The 14617-nt window shown below is 41.1% G+C and overlaps 1 protein-coding gene across 5 annotated transcripts in view; it reads right to left on the reverse strand.

Moving 5' to 3' along the window:
- The window catches only part of SORCS1 (sortilin related VPS10 domain containing receptor 1), a 562053-nt gene that overhangs the window by 116314 nt on the left and 431122 nt on the right, over window positions 1-14617 (reverse strand). For all 5 annotated transcript variants that reach the window (XM_027596992.2, XM_027596991.2, XM_027596990.2 and 2 more), the window contains exons 8-9: window positions 12046-12135; window positions 5774-5953 (exon numbers count right to left, since the gene is read on the reverse strand). In XM_027596992.2, coding sequence (XP_027452793.2) covers window positions 5774-5953; window positions 12046-12135 — 270 coding nt within the window. The remainder of the gene's footprint in view (window positions 1-5773; window positions 5954-12045; window positions 12136-14617) is intronic.

Below are 14617 nucleotides of genomic sequence, written 5' to 3' on the forward strand. Positions count from 1 at the left end.
TATTTTTCTTGCTTTTTCGGTCCACTCTGCAGAGATGGTCACCCTGGCTCTTTAGTTTCTTGGGCCATCCACTCCTCCTTTTGCTCTGAGCCTGAGAAGCCCATCTTCCTGGGTGTCTTGGTGCCCCTCTAGGCATAAAACACTTTCCTCAAGGGCTCTTTTCTGAGGTCTCACCTTCTATTTCTTGAAACCTCTCGCCTCTTACTTTGGATATCACTTTTAGATATCAAGGGAGCAGTGTCAGTGCCCAAAATATGGAATGTGTGTGTACTGGTGGGTACATGTATGTGCATATGTATGTATAAGGTCTGGGGTTTCACTGAGGATGGGGAGAAAGGTTTATGTTGCCAGACAACCTCAGTATTCAGAGTATGTGCATATTTGTGTGGAACGGGGTAGGGCTGAGGGATGGTGCAAGATGGGAAAAAGTAATATTCCTGACGAAGACATGCCTTCATGTGAACATGGACAGTTTCTGAGAGTGACATTCCTACGGCAATGACACTCACATCAGGGAGTCTGTCTTCCTTTGGGGAAAGACCCGTTACCTTTTTTACCTTTCTGAATTCTGCTCAAAAATGCTGAGTGAGTTGAGAAGCCACTTATCTTTCTTTGCCTCTCATATGGGGAGTGTGATACCAGAAGTCTCAAAGGTATTTAGTTATTATTTCTTATTCTCTAATCTCACAGGAGCCAAAACACGGTTCTGGTTAGACTTTAAATACACAGCGTTACAGCTTAAACCTCAAGCTACCACAGAGCACATCCGCACACTTAGTGTGCCCCTGGGAGCCAGCTTCACATTGCTGCCCTCCCTTCTCCTATTTCACTGCCCAGGTTCATACAGGCTATCTCCCACTCCCTTGGATAACATGCTGATATGTCTCCACCCACCTACTTCCTTTGTTTTTTATATGCATCTCTACAGAGCGCTCTTGTATCTCAATCTTTCTTTCACGTGCTCCAACGGAGGCTAAGCTGGGAAGACCCCCCCCCCAAACAAGAGTTTCTGCTTATTTCTGATTCTACTGCTTAACTGGGAGATGACCCCTCCCACCCTCTCTGTCTCAGACTGCAACTACAAAGCCGAGGTGTCACAATTAGAAGAGAATAAAAATTATGAATCAACAAGCATGGCAAGAAAGAGAACATATCCGTGACCATATATGGATATTTTTCTGTTCTAGGATATTTTTCTGTTCTAAAGAGAGGATTGCAGCCAAGAGAAACACAAACTCAGAGGGAGAAAGGCCAGGGGTGACTTTGCAATCAAGAAGCCTACTCCCCCCAAATGCCCAAGTGTTCTTTTCTTCCCTCTACTGACTTAACCAGGAAGAACTCCTCTCCTAAGGAGAGAGTAGCCTTAAGTATAATTAGACGGTAACATTCCATGTCCTGTAAGCAATATGCGCCGGAAGGGAGAGCATTTTTCTTCTCCACCTCCTATGCTGGATTGTAAGAGGCACCTTTCCCCAAGCAATCAAGGTGTAAGTACACGTCACAACTGTTGAGCTTTCTCTTTTAAAGAGGGGGCACTCACCATGTGCAGAAGACATGATGTGTGTAACCGAACATGAACTGCTCGTTGGTTATGTCTTCCATGATGCCCACTGTGCTCACTCATGTGTGCGCACATTCTGTGCATTCCAAATGTGCCAGCCAGGTGGCTTCACTCCCAACACAGCCCTTTTCTACTTGGCTGGGGTGAACTGTCATTGTCCAGTAAGCCAAAGTGCTCTTCATCGTCATTAATTAATACTCTCTTCCCAGAGGAGGGAGGATATTGTCCAAAGCTGTCAGACCCCCTCTCATCAACCACACCACACGAAAACACTAGGAATCATATGTCTCAGACACACTCATCATGTCTCCTTTGCTCTTGCCACCATCAGGCGCCATCTTCCGTTACACATCCCACGTGTGATGCCACTGGAGCATTTGTGCTTTCAGGAATGACAGAATTTTAGGACGCTTGTTCCTAGGCTTCTCTTATGGAAACATAGCCACCAGACAAAATTGGGAGGCATAATGATAGTACTGCCTGAATTGAGCTATAACTGCAGACTCAGGACTTGGGTCAGAAGGTGGTGAATAGGTCCAGAGCTATCATTTGTGGATTCTGTTTATGTTGGCTTTTTCAAGACTGTTTCATTTTTCTTGTCTGGTTTCTTCTACTTCTAGTTAAGTCTAATACTATTTATTCTACCCTTCAATGACCTCCAGTCTAAGGGCTATTACTGGGCCACAATCAAATACAAGCCCAAATCTTTCAAGAGACACAAATAGTTTGTTCTTAAGAGTTTGCATACTCTAGGATTCAGATCCTAATTCTGCCACAACTAATGTAATCTTGCACAAATGATAGCATTTTCTGCCTCCATTTACTTATGTTTAAAGTGGAAGTAATCATAGTCCCAGCATCATAGAGTTAATACATGGATTGAATGAGATAATTATGGAAAGTTCTTTACACGGTGCCTGGCACATACTGGCACCCAAAATATTATCTGTTGTTATTATGAATTTTCATCAACAAAAATCACTATCCAGCATTTTTGCTCTGTGGTCCACTTTCCTGCCTAACATCTCTTGAGTCTTTTGAATGTAGTTCAAGTTCAGTAGTCAACTGACTCAAGGAAAATTCTGGTATTTGAATAATTGAACCATGCAAGATGGTCATCCAACACTCTGTCCCCAACATCACATGCACACATGCACCTCTAGGGCAGAGAGAGCCACGTTTGTTGTAAGGTTTCAATGTGTGTATGTGAACAAAATGATTGAATTTGATGAGAAATGTGCTTCACAAAGACTCATCAACAATGCATCTCCTTGATACACAGACTCATACCATTATACATTACACAGTTTGCCTCTGCTAAAACAGCTTAAAGAACACACAGGAATGACAGGTCATTGGCATGCAGAAGCATACAAGCAAAGAACTCACACCATCCTCCTCAGTCACCCCCAAATGTGAGCAGACGTGCACTCCATATATTCTATCTTTGTCACCCCTACCTCATATGTTGCTCATCTATGCTCCTTATTAATTCATTTATGGATTTTCTTACTTTTCATTTATCTCTATGCACTCATCATTCATTGCAATTCTACTGGGAAATTCATGCTGGATGGCTTTCAGCTTGTTGCTAGCCAGAACAATCAGATTTAAGGAACATTTGTGCCAGGTTCCACGTCAGCCAATATTCTTTCTATCTAGGTAATCAGCAGACACGGCACCGCCGTTCTGATCACATCAATTTCAATTCAAGTTGCTGCACACCGTCAGGCTAATAAAACCAAAGACTCTTCTTCCCAGGCCCCGGGATACAGAACACCTTTACATAATGCAGTCACACCACTGCTCACAGTGATTATAATAAGAGCCAGCAGTTGTCCTACGGACAGTCAAATGCAAGAGAGACACAAAAGGGAAACACAAGGATTAACCAAGAAATGATTTGCCATGTCCAGAAGTTACCCTGTTTCCTCTTCTCATTCCATGCCTGTTAGCAATATCTGAATTCAGAAAACCATTCAGGAAAACAGGTGTAAATAACAGAACATTGCAAAGCTGTCCCTGTCCAAATCTGTCGTCTTTTGTCATCATCAAGGGACCAATTAGAATGGTCTCTGTTTTGGCAGAAAACAAAATTTATCCCAGAAAAAATGCTTTCACAGTGACTTGAAAAGAGGGGAGAAGTTAATCAAAAAGGGGAAAAATGCAACCTGAAAATGAGAAAATGTTTTTGGGAGAACAAGGACCGAGTCAAGGCCAGGGAAGCAAACCATGTGATTTATCTGGGGCAGCCGCTTTGACTTCTTATCAGACTCTTGAAGCAAGATATTTATATTGTAAATGCTGGAATCAGCCATGAACATGCGTGGCATTTCAACAAAACGCACTAACAATTTAAATGTTTGCACGACATTTACAAATGAGGAAATAAATGTGGTAATTCACACTTGTTTATAAGAAGATGACTGGTTGGCGTTAAGCAACATCCTATGGCCATGCTAAGTGCAATATGGGAAGAAACAAAGATCCAAAAGTATGGAAGTGTATTGGATATTTTAAAAATGTGGGTAGATTTTAAGACTCTAAGAACAGAACATTGTATGGGGGCTTAACCTCATTGGAATATAATATTAATTATGTTATAATTTGTTGAATATTGATGCATTTTTGGCACTGTTCATAGTACACACGGTAAGATTAACTTAAGTAATCCTCAGAAATTCTATCAAGTAGGTATCATGTATAGCTCCATATTTTAAACAAGGAAACTGAGGCTTGGAAGTTCTTGGCTTTGTCTCTAGAAGACATACATGTGGTGTAGCTAGGATTTAAATCCAGGCAGCCTGACTCCAAAATTTATACTTTAAATCACAATTTTATCCAACATGAATTTGAAACTAAATCACCAGAATATGTAAATGTTTTCCAGAATACATGTTCAGTTTGAGGCTGAGATACATGATACTACTATATTTATCTGGAACATAGGCAGGAAAAGAGTGGAAAAACTTTGTGAATGTGTAAAAAAGTCTGCAGTGCATTTTTCTAAATATATACACACAAACTATGTCTCACGCTAGTTTGGGCTCTGAATGGGGCATGCAAGTTTGTTAACATGACTTTATACATACAGAGAAGTTTACACACTAGAAGAAAATCCCCAAGAGCTCCTAAAGGAGAAGAGGGGTGGGTAGACAGCATTAAAAGGAATTACAATGATAGGTTTAAATTTGTTAAATGACATTGGTTCCTTTCTTTGATATACTAGATATCATTCCCTTGCTTCTCGTTATATAAACAACCTCTTGACTCTATGAACTTATACTCATCCAAAAGACAGCATCATTATGACTATACATATGTGAATCAGTTTCAGATTTTTTTTCAGATAGGATGTAGGTAAATGAGTGTACTTCCCAAATTCTCAATACATTTTGTAATGGCTCATTATAACCCGCTATAAATCCTTCATGGTGCAAGATAAGACTGACAAATAGCCAAAATCCATCCCCAAATAGCAGCTTGCTTTCTACCTAGCCATGCTTTAAATGGCATTCAAGTGTTGGTATTTGTTATGAAAGCTAAGCAATCTAACATGTATGGTTTTATTTTGTATCCTGGTCATTTTGAGAAACAAAGGGCCATAGCTGTTTTAGGGAAATATGGTAAACTCTGTTTTTTGTCTCTACCTCCCCCCTTCCCATTTAGTAGAGAAAGACCTATCAGTTTTGTCTCACTCACTGGCCCTCTGAGGAGATGACAATTAGCCAGTGGAAGCTACCAGTTTAGAAAAGTATTCAGGTCCAACGGGAGTATCTTCTAGTGCAATACCCCCCTGCCTTGCCCTGTTCCTTCTTCAGAGAGGAAAGGAGGATGCCCACTGCCCCTTTGCTCAAACTCTGACACCCTGTTTGCCCTTCAAGATAATTTTCAAATTTCACACTAGGATCACCCTTGTTCAAACCTTTCAATTGTTTGACTGCTTCCCCAGACACTCTCTCCAGGTCCCTGGAGACTTCATTGGACTGTGGACTTCATCAAGAAAGGATTCCTCCCAGAGGTGTTATGTGGAATGCAAATTAACCAATAAAAATGTTCTACAAATCCTCCCCTCTCCCAAATGAAATGAGGCCACATAAGGAACTAGGAATTAAAATGATGGAGGCGACAGCCAATGGTGCGCCCTTATTAACATTAACTGCCAGCCCAGGCACTGCAGGGGCTCAGGACTATACATGCCTTGTGACATACCTCATAGAGGTCGATCATGATGTTGCCCTCAGGACCTTTGTTGCTCTGGACATTCTCCAAGGCCAGTGTGAAATAGACCCCACGGGTGTCTGAGATATAGAGGTTGTAGGTGTCATTTTGGTTCCATTCTTGAACCGCTGCAAACACTTGATTCTCATCTGTGCTGATGACGTGCATGTCCTGAAGAAAGACACAGAGAAGTGAAAAGGATGAAGAGCTTCATATGTTAACATGGCATGTGTCCAAAGAGAGTGGAATCTCATGAAGAATACCAGAATAGGCTCTTAGGCACTGTCATGGAAGATAAAAATTTTCCTTTTGTATACTCATGAAATAGTAATTAATTAGGTAAATGTTAATCATTTCCTTCGTCATTTGTGGGGTTAGGCAATAAGGTCATGAGAAAACTGGGCAGAGAGATGCCTGGTAGCTCACTTATAATTTAATTACCGCATTAAATAATTGAAGAATACTTTCTCAAATATGTATAACTTTGGAGAATCAGTCATCCTGATATACTTGGCCAGGCACAAACATGGTACGTGTTCAGAAGGCTTATGTGGAGCAAATATGAGGAAAACTTGGAGAGACAGAGAGAAAATAGGTAAGTCCTGCTTCTCTCAGAGTGGTCCATGGGCCACCAGCATGGGCATCACCTGTGAGCTTGGTAGACACACTGAATCTCAGGCCTTACTTACTGAATCAAAAATCTGTATGTAAATAAAATCTGAGTGATTCATATGCACATCAAAGTTTGAGAAACATTCCCTAAGGCTCAGCAACTCCCAGAAGCCCCTGAGGAAAACATTCACCTGAGAATCACCCCAAAGCACTCATCTTCACGTCAATGAGTGGTCAAGGACTAAGTGACTTATCTAGACCTTTACTCTGAGAAGTTCAGCAGGGAACCTTAAGTGAGAGAGGAAAAAAGAGGCCTCCTTTCAGACTCTGGTAGTCCAAGGCAAAGGTAATGTGGACGCAGTGAGCACATGTCCCCGGAATGAGAATTCCAAATCCTTTCTTCCCCATTCAGAAGTCCAGAGAAGTGGATGTTCAGGGGAGGCTGACACAGACCAAGGCTTGCTGCCTCAGACCAAGGCTTGCCGTCTTCTGTACATAAGCTCTTGGCAGCTGTCTACTGCACACTGGTGTAACTTTCAAAAACCAAAAATCAAAACAAAACAAAAACAGAATTACAAATAAGCATAAGGACTGAAGAACAGTATGGAAAGATTCTTGGCTTTTGTGTAGCTTAGTACTCAAATCTTCCCAGATGGACCATCCTCCATCCTTGAAAAGCTTCAAGGGAACTTCCAATCTTCTTTGGCAAGAATTTCAGTACTAGAAAGTTCTACTAACTTCTAACCTAAATTTCTCTTTGTAATATATGCCCACGTTCTTTCAACCAAACGATCAGCAATTCAGCTTGGACCTTGCTCTAAACATATAGGAACGAGTCTCTCCCTCCTTTACCATGATCACAGTGAACTCTGACGATCCCAGAAGGAAAAAGTCTTCATCCACAGAGTTTCATATTCCTCACCCCTACTTCGGTCTCACATGCCATACTCTAGAGTTTGGTAATGCTTTTATATAAAGAATACAGAGTGGGAGGCCAAAAATGAATCTTTCCCATTAATTCAATGTGAATCAATAATGCAAACTTATGTTTAGTATGGAAGTTGGCCATTGTTTTTATCAGTCAAATGTCTATTCCATTTCTTCTGATAATTGTAGTTAATGTTCTTTGAAAACACCCTTATTACTCTCAGACAAATTTCCTCCCTGTACTTAGTCTTTGCTACTTTTTGCTACCCTCAACACCAGAAAAGAGCTTATTGGCTTAGCATTCAGAATATTCAATATCTCTGACCACAGTGGTTGGATCAGTGATGGGTATGCAACACGAAGTCAATAAGAAACAATTCTACAATGACACGGGTATTATCAGAAAGAAAAAAAAAAAAAAGTCTAGATCTGATGGAGGCATATCTTGGAGGGGAGGCAGGGGATGAAGCCAGTCCTGAAGAAAACAGGCTCAAAAGGAAGAGAGATAGGCCACATTCTGTGAAAGTCTTTGAGCCTTTGATTGTGGACAGCTAAGAAGCCTGCCCCACCTGTAAACCTTTCAGTTAGAGAGAACAGTAGAACAAAATGGTTAAAAGAATGGACTTTGAAGTAAAACTACTTGAGTTCAGATCCTCCCTCTATAACTTAGCTGTGTGAACTAAACTCTGCGTCTGAGAATTTCTACCTGCAAAACAGAGATATTAGTGTGCCCTCCATGGAGTTATGAAGATTAAATCAGTTACTAAGTGGTAAGCACTTAGAATAGTGCCTGACACATAGCATCTGTTAAATCCCCTTTGTTGATGAAGCGAGGTTGATTTGGCTTTTCTGTTCACTGCAAATGTTGCCGGGCTAACTAGTATACTTAATAAAAAGTGGTTCATGCAAGTATTTTGCTTCTTTGTAATGGAGGGCATTAGCTATGGAAATTAGCTATTCAACCACTGAGGGCCATTCAACCACTGAGGGCCAAACTTTCTATGGTTCCCCACTTCCTAAAGGACAAAAACTCAAATAGTTATTCTGCCATTTGGAATCCTCACATAACTACTCCCAATTCACAAGTAAGCAGGATGAAGCATCTTCCCTGAATTCAATTCAAAATATTTAAGCACAGATCTGGCCCCCACGTAACTATTGTCCACCTCTGTGCCTTTGGAGTGAATTTGGGCACTGGTGAACCTCTGAAGTCCAGGTCATCACAGATAATCTTGTTAATAAACGCTCAGGGCTAGATATATCAACTATATTATCCCAACTCATGCAAATTTTTGTTTTGTAGATTCGGAACTAAAACAGTGCTTCAAGGTCACCTAGAGAACTAGTCGAGTAACCATAACAGATTCAAATGGCCATCTCTAGATAAGGGCCAAGATCAGATCTCTCTCTCTCTCTCTCTCTCTCCATATAATCCAATTACACTGAAGAGACTTAAAAAATGTTGGTCTCAGATATCTTAATTGAAAGATGTGACATATTTAAATGTCATCTTTCTTTTCTCTTCTTGCCTACATTCTCCTCTATCAGGAAAATACACTCTTTCTACATAAAGTGGCACTTTATGTTCAATACTTTTACTGAGACACAAAATTTTAGAACAAGAAGTGACCTTTGAGATCTACTAGAGTGTTTCCCAAAATCTGTTCCATAGGACATCAGCATTGATGGATTCTAATAGACTTTTTTTTTTTAATGGATCCCTTTGTAAAATGTTTTGATTAATGCCGAGTTATAGAGTTTTCTTGCTCACAGGACATCCTAGAGCTTTTGACACCAGTGACCTACCGTTACTCTTGAGGCAAGGGGCATAGAATGGAGTTAATTTTTTTTCTTAAGATTATTTGATCATGGAACCAAATTTTCATGAAGCATCTCTAAGGACATTTTATTCAGAGTAATATTTATTTCATTTTAAAAATGTAAAAACAAAACAAAACAAAAACACAGAGAAGGAGAAATTGGTAAGCCAGTCGAAGGCTTCAAAGCAGGTTAGTGGCAGATGCAGGTCTGGAATCCGGGCCTCCTGCTGCCAACCAAACTCTGCACCACTCACGCCCCTGTTCCCATCGATCTCCCACCACAGAGACAACTAGATCCATTCTGATAATAATATTACCTTGCTTTTATAGAGTATCTGTCCTCCAAAATGCTCAAAGCACTTTCATATGTATTGCCTCATTCATCTCCCTTGAGTAGCTCAGAATGAGCTCCAGGTAAGTTAAGGGAAGGAAACCATCACCATGTCTCCCAGCCTGGGTTGGGGGGCGGGGCTCATGTTTTTAATAGCGGCAGCAACATTAAAGTCTCCCCATCTCCCTCTCCGGTCAGTGTTACCATTATGTTATTTTTTTTTTTTTTTTTTAACACAGCTCAGGGTAACCATGGTCTTTCAATAGCTGATACAATGGCAGTGGATGATTACAGAAAATTTGAACATGAAAGTGCTGGTTTGTCTCGATTCCTTTGGTGGGCATAAAGCTTTGTTCCTTTCCAGCCAAGGCAGCCCTGACTTTGATAGAAGGCCATGAAATACAGGCATCTTTCTGGCAGATCACTCCACCCAAGCTGGGGCTATTCTTTGAAGGTGTAATGGGATTATAATGAGACATCTCATTGCCTTAAATAATAAACACCTGTTTGGACCGCATAATATGTTCATTTCCTGTCCTGGCTCCTATTTTTCCGGGGACAAGAGAAATTAATCATGGCATTCTACCCTCATACCTCGGATGAGGCTAGTAATGGAGCCTGCTCATCTGGATAGCAAGGGGAGGAGACAGACCGCTGATTCAGGATAAAAGTATCACTTTTCCTTCCAGAATGGCTGGATGTCACTTGGGGCAAGTGTCAACAGTGATCTGTGTGATGGCTATGAACAAACAACACAAAGGATGTGTTTCCTAACACTCCAGTAAGAGATCCAAAGATGGTTCTTTGGTTTTAAATGACCATTCCTGGGGCTCCTTAGGTCCACAGGACATTTTCTTTTGATGGTCCTCCAGTATATCAAAATTTGTGGGGGATCGGCTATCTTCTAATAGTAAGCTATTAATTTATTTCAAGAGAAGAAAAGTATAATACAAAGGATGCCAATTTGGGAGCTCAGGAGACTTGAGTGCTTGCCTCACTTGGGCTGCAAACAGCTTTTGGTTTGGCTGGGACTTATTCCACACAAAGAGTATATTCCCAGGAGAGAACACAAGAGGAATGACTCACATCTGCTGTTTCCTGATTTGGTCTCAATTCCGATGCGAGAGCATCTCCCCGCATTGACTTTAATTCTTATTTTTAAAGGTGTAAATCTTGCAAGCTAAACTACTGCATTTGCTGATCAAAGAAATAGCAATTTATTTCAGCACTCAAGGGGAAAAAAAAAAAAAAAAAAAAAAAACCCAAACGGCTCTGTTGGACTTACTGAGGAGGCATGATCATATCCCTCATGGACCTTCCTAAAAGATTATCCAGTGTAATTTTAACAACACTCAGATTTAATTTTACATATGGACTTTACCTGATTCTCGTCTGAGGCACAAGTCCAAAGTTGTAAGTGCTTGCCTTTTTGGAAAACACTTTGAGCTGAATCAAGAGCAGGGAGCACAGACATACAGTTCTGGGCAATTAGCACTGTCATTAATCTCTTAGCAGCTGGAAATAAGAACTACTAACATGGATATTGTTCTCTGGAGTCAACAGTGCAATTTAATGTGTGTTGTTATCTCGAATGGGCCAATGTCTCAGCCCACCTTACTATCCTGCTAGGCTTAGGGGCAGAGTGATGGCCAAGAAGGAGCATTCTGCCTGTAAAGGCCAGAGCAACTGGCTACCACCGGCTCTCCTGGAAGAGGAGACCTGTGATGTCCTTGTGCTATCCCATGATTTCCTGGCAGCTAGCTGGTATTGGTCCAGGACAGCACACCACAGACTCATGGATAAAAACACAAGATAAGGAGTCATGAACACTCAATCAAAAAAAGTTCCCTATGTTCTTTGTCCAACCTAAAGGTTTCAAAGCTGAGCTACAACTACATTTAAACCTGCACTGTCCCCTCCTACAGCCATACATACATCCTTTGCTCTAAGATCAAGGCACAATACATTGACTATTTCAGACCACAAATCCACATAACTTCGAGCTCCCAAGTCAGTTTGTCCTCCACTAGGTGGCGCTCCATATTAACACAGTTGTTCAGTGTTTCTGGAAAGCTAGCCCAGGGATGTCAGCGGTTGAGAGGGTCTTTAACTTTTGTCTGTCATTATTTTCAAAGGAGTATGTCTTTGGGGAAGTCCAAAAAATTAGCTGTGCTTCAGAACTCTAAAACCAGTCTCATAAGTTCCATTGAGAGACAAAGCAAAGGCTGGGTGTCATCTAGATGTGCCACTTCTCAATAATTAACAATAAAATGGGATAGAAATGTATCACACCTGTTGTACTGATATAACGTGTATCCAAAGCCTATTTTCTGTCTTGCTAGAATACCCATACATACTGCTTGAAAATCTTTATTACTGAAAAACAAAAGCAAATCAGTTGACAATCTATTCAGATGCTCCTACAGCAAGAATTAGAGAGAGTGAGAAGTTGAAAAATGGTCATGGGGGGATGAGAAAAGATAAATGAATATGAGGGTCCTTGGGAAAGGGGTGAAGGCAAGAATAGGGGAATTGGAAAAATACTGAAATGAAGAAATCCATTCAGGTCATACCTTGGGCAAAGCATATTTGGGCAGCTTCATTTGGGCAAAGGCATTCCTCCTGTAGGATACGTAGTAATGTGGCCGTCCTCCTGATGTCAGCTGGATCACAAACACAAAGGTAAGAGGAGCTGTTGTAACAGTTACAGGCCATAGAGAAACAGCCACGAATGGTGGGGGCTAGCTGCCAACCCAGCAGTGTGAATGACTATTGTGGATAATTGTGAAGAACTAGAGTTCCATTCAAAAACAACTCATACAGTGTATGTGAGTTGGTCAGAGGTCCAAGCTAAACCCACTGCATGAAAATATAATTCTTCAATTTGCCCTGTGGCTCAGAAGCCAAGATACATTTCAGTTTCTTTCTTTTCTTCTTCTTCTTTTTTTTAATGATACAAGCCACAGAGTAGATTAGCTTCATGCCCATCAGCAGTCCCCAGCTGTCTAGCCCGACTATGTGTGTGCAAACAGGTCCCCAAGCCATACCAGAAGGAAATGGCCCAGGTCAGACAGTGCCAGAGCAGGAGCCCCTCACCTCTGAGCACTGAATTCCATCTGAGGCTGTCTCATTGATGCCTCTGAGTATGTGTCAGATCCAACAGTGCTGCTGACACAGTAGACGGGAAGCTGACCAGGATCGTGGTCCAAAATCACTATAGATCTCTATCTCCCAGAAGAGAACTGTGAATGACCTCCTCCACGTCTGTCTGGCACATGCAGCCCTGTGAACCCCGTGGGTGCCAGGGAGAGCAAGAAGGGGTGTGGTCTCCACCTCAGCATGAGCACTATCCCATGCAGTGTCCCAGGCTCCACTGACCATCTCTCTCCTCTGTGGCCACTCGTTTCCCAGCTTTATTGAGATATTATTCACATATAACGTATGTGAGTTTAAGATGGTACCTGATGGTTTGATGCATGTGTATACTGCAAAATGATTACTGCCATAAGGTTAGTTCACACCTCTGTCCCCTCACTTCATTATGATATTTTGTGTGTGGTGATATCTTTAAAAATCTACTGTCTTAAGAACTGTCAAGTATATATTACAGTGTTGTTGATTATAGTCACTAAGTTATACATTAGATCCCCAGAAGTTACTCATTTAATAGCTGGAAATGTGTACCCTTTGACTCCCATCTTCCACCTCCCAACCCCTGGCAACCACCATCTACTCCCTGTTTCTGTGACTTGGTTTAGTCACTCTTAATCCATATAAATATCCAGAGTTGGGATACCAGCTACTAGAGTGTGCATGCTCAGACTGTGTCAACACATGCTCTGGGGGAATATGCCCCAGACACATAAAAAAGTGACCAGAAGTTATCATTTCCCCATTATGGGGACAGATCCCCTTGTAGTCCTTGTGACAGGCTGTAGGATCATGTTCACAGCAGCATGGGTAGAAAATATATGACACTCCAAATGCAGAAGTGATTCCCATTTGTAAGTTATGTATGTGAATTATAAACCATTATTAGAAAACAGAAACGGATGCTGGGAGAAATAGTGATAGAGAAATGAATTATAGATAGAACCAATACGTGTAACCATTTTAATACCACTTGATAATTTGATGTTGAAGTTATCAGAGTACTCATTACTCATTTCCCTCAGGAAAATTGATATATGTGTGTGTGTGTGTGTGTGTGTGTGTGTGTGTGTGTGTGTAGCCATTTGTGAAACATTTTAAGAGTACATAGGCTGATGTTGGGCATTTTGAACATTTGCTTCCTCAAAACATGGGATTGAATATTCTTAATTATGATTTCTTGTCCAAACACATAAACAGTGTTTAGAATGTGTCTCAATCATAGTGAAATTGTGTGTATATGTATACATAGTATGTATAAATAAGCAAATACATATAAATATATATTTAATATATAAACTACACAGATATAAACTATTTAGCAATTGTGCCTTTGCCACTCTTAGTATGGGAAGCAATAAGTGAAGTCTGTCCAAATTTAACTAATAACTGACGCATTATCTAAACAAGCCTAGAATTTTCCTTAAATGCTGAAAAGAAGCAAAGCATACTTGCTCCCTGTCTGTTCTAACCATTCAACCTCAAAGGTTTGCTACTCTCTTCAGGGGTGAAAAACCCGGCTGAGCACATCTCATCTCATCTAATTCTGATCCTAATCACAGTCAGAGCCTGACAATAACGGCTGATTACTCTCCCACCTCACCCCTGCCTCCCACCACCAGATACCCCACAGCTTCCCCACAGCTTCCTGCTCCCATCTGTTTCTCTATTTTTAAGGTGAATATTGGGGAACAGGCTGATTGGCTGACTATTCTGATAGGAAGAGACTGACATATCCGCTCAGTCCCATGAAGGCAGAGGAGGGGGGTGAATAGAAGTGTGCATCATTCTGAGACAACCTTGACCTCCATGACCCCATATTGATAAGGTCCTCCAGACAATGCCCAAAGGAGTTAATTAATATTCTGTTAGCATAGAAGCTTCAACACTTGGTAATGCTCCTTCTGTCAAAAGGAGAATGATTTTTTTTTTCTTTCCTTTTTTACTCTCAAGGGAGTGTAAGCAGGCCTAAGGAGGCTGCATTAGGACAGAAGC

Source organism: Zalophus californianus, chromosome 15 (assembly GCF_009762305.2).
Source record: "Zalophus californianus isolate mZalCal1 chromosome 15, mZalCal1.pri.v2, whole genome shotgun sequence".
NCBI lineage: Eukaryota > Metazoa > Chordata > Mammalia > Carnivora > Otariidae > Zalophus > Zalophus californianus.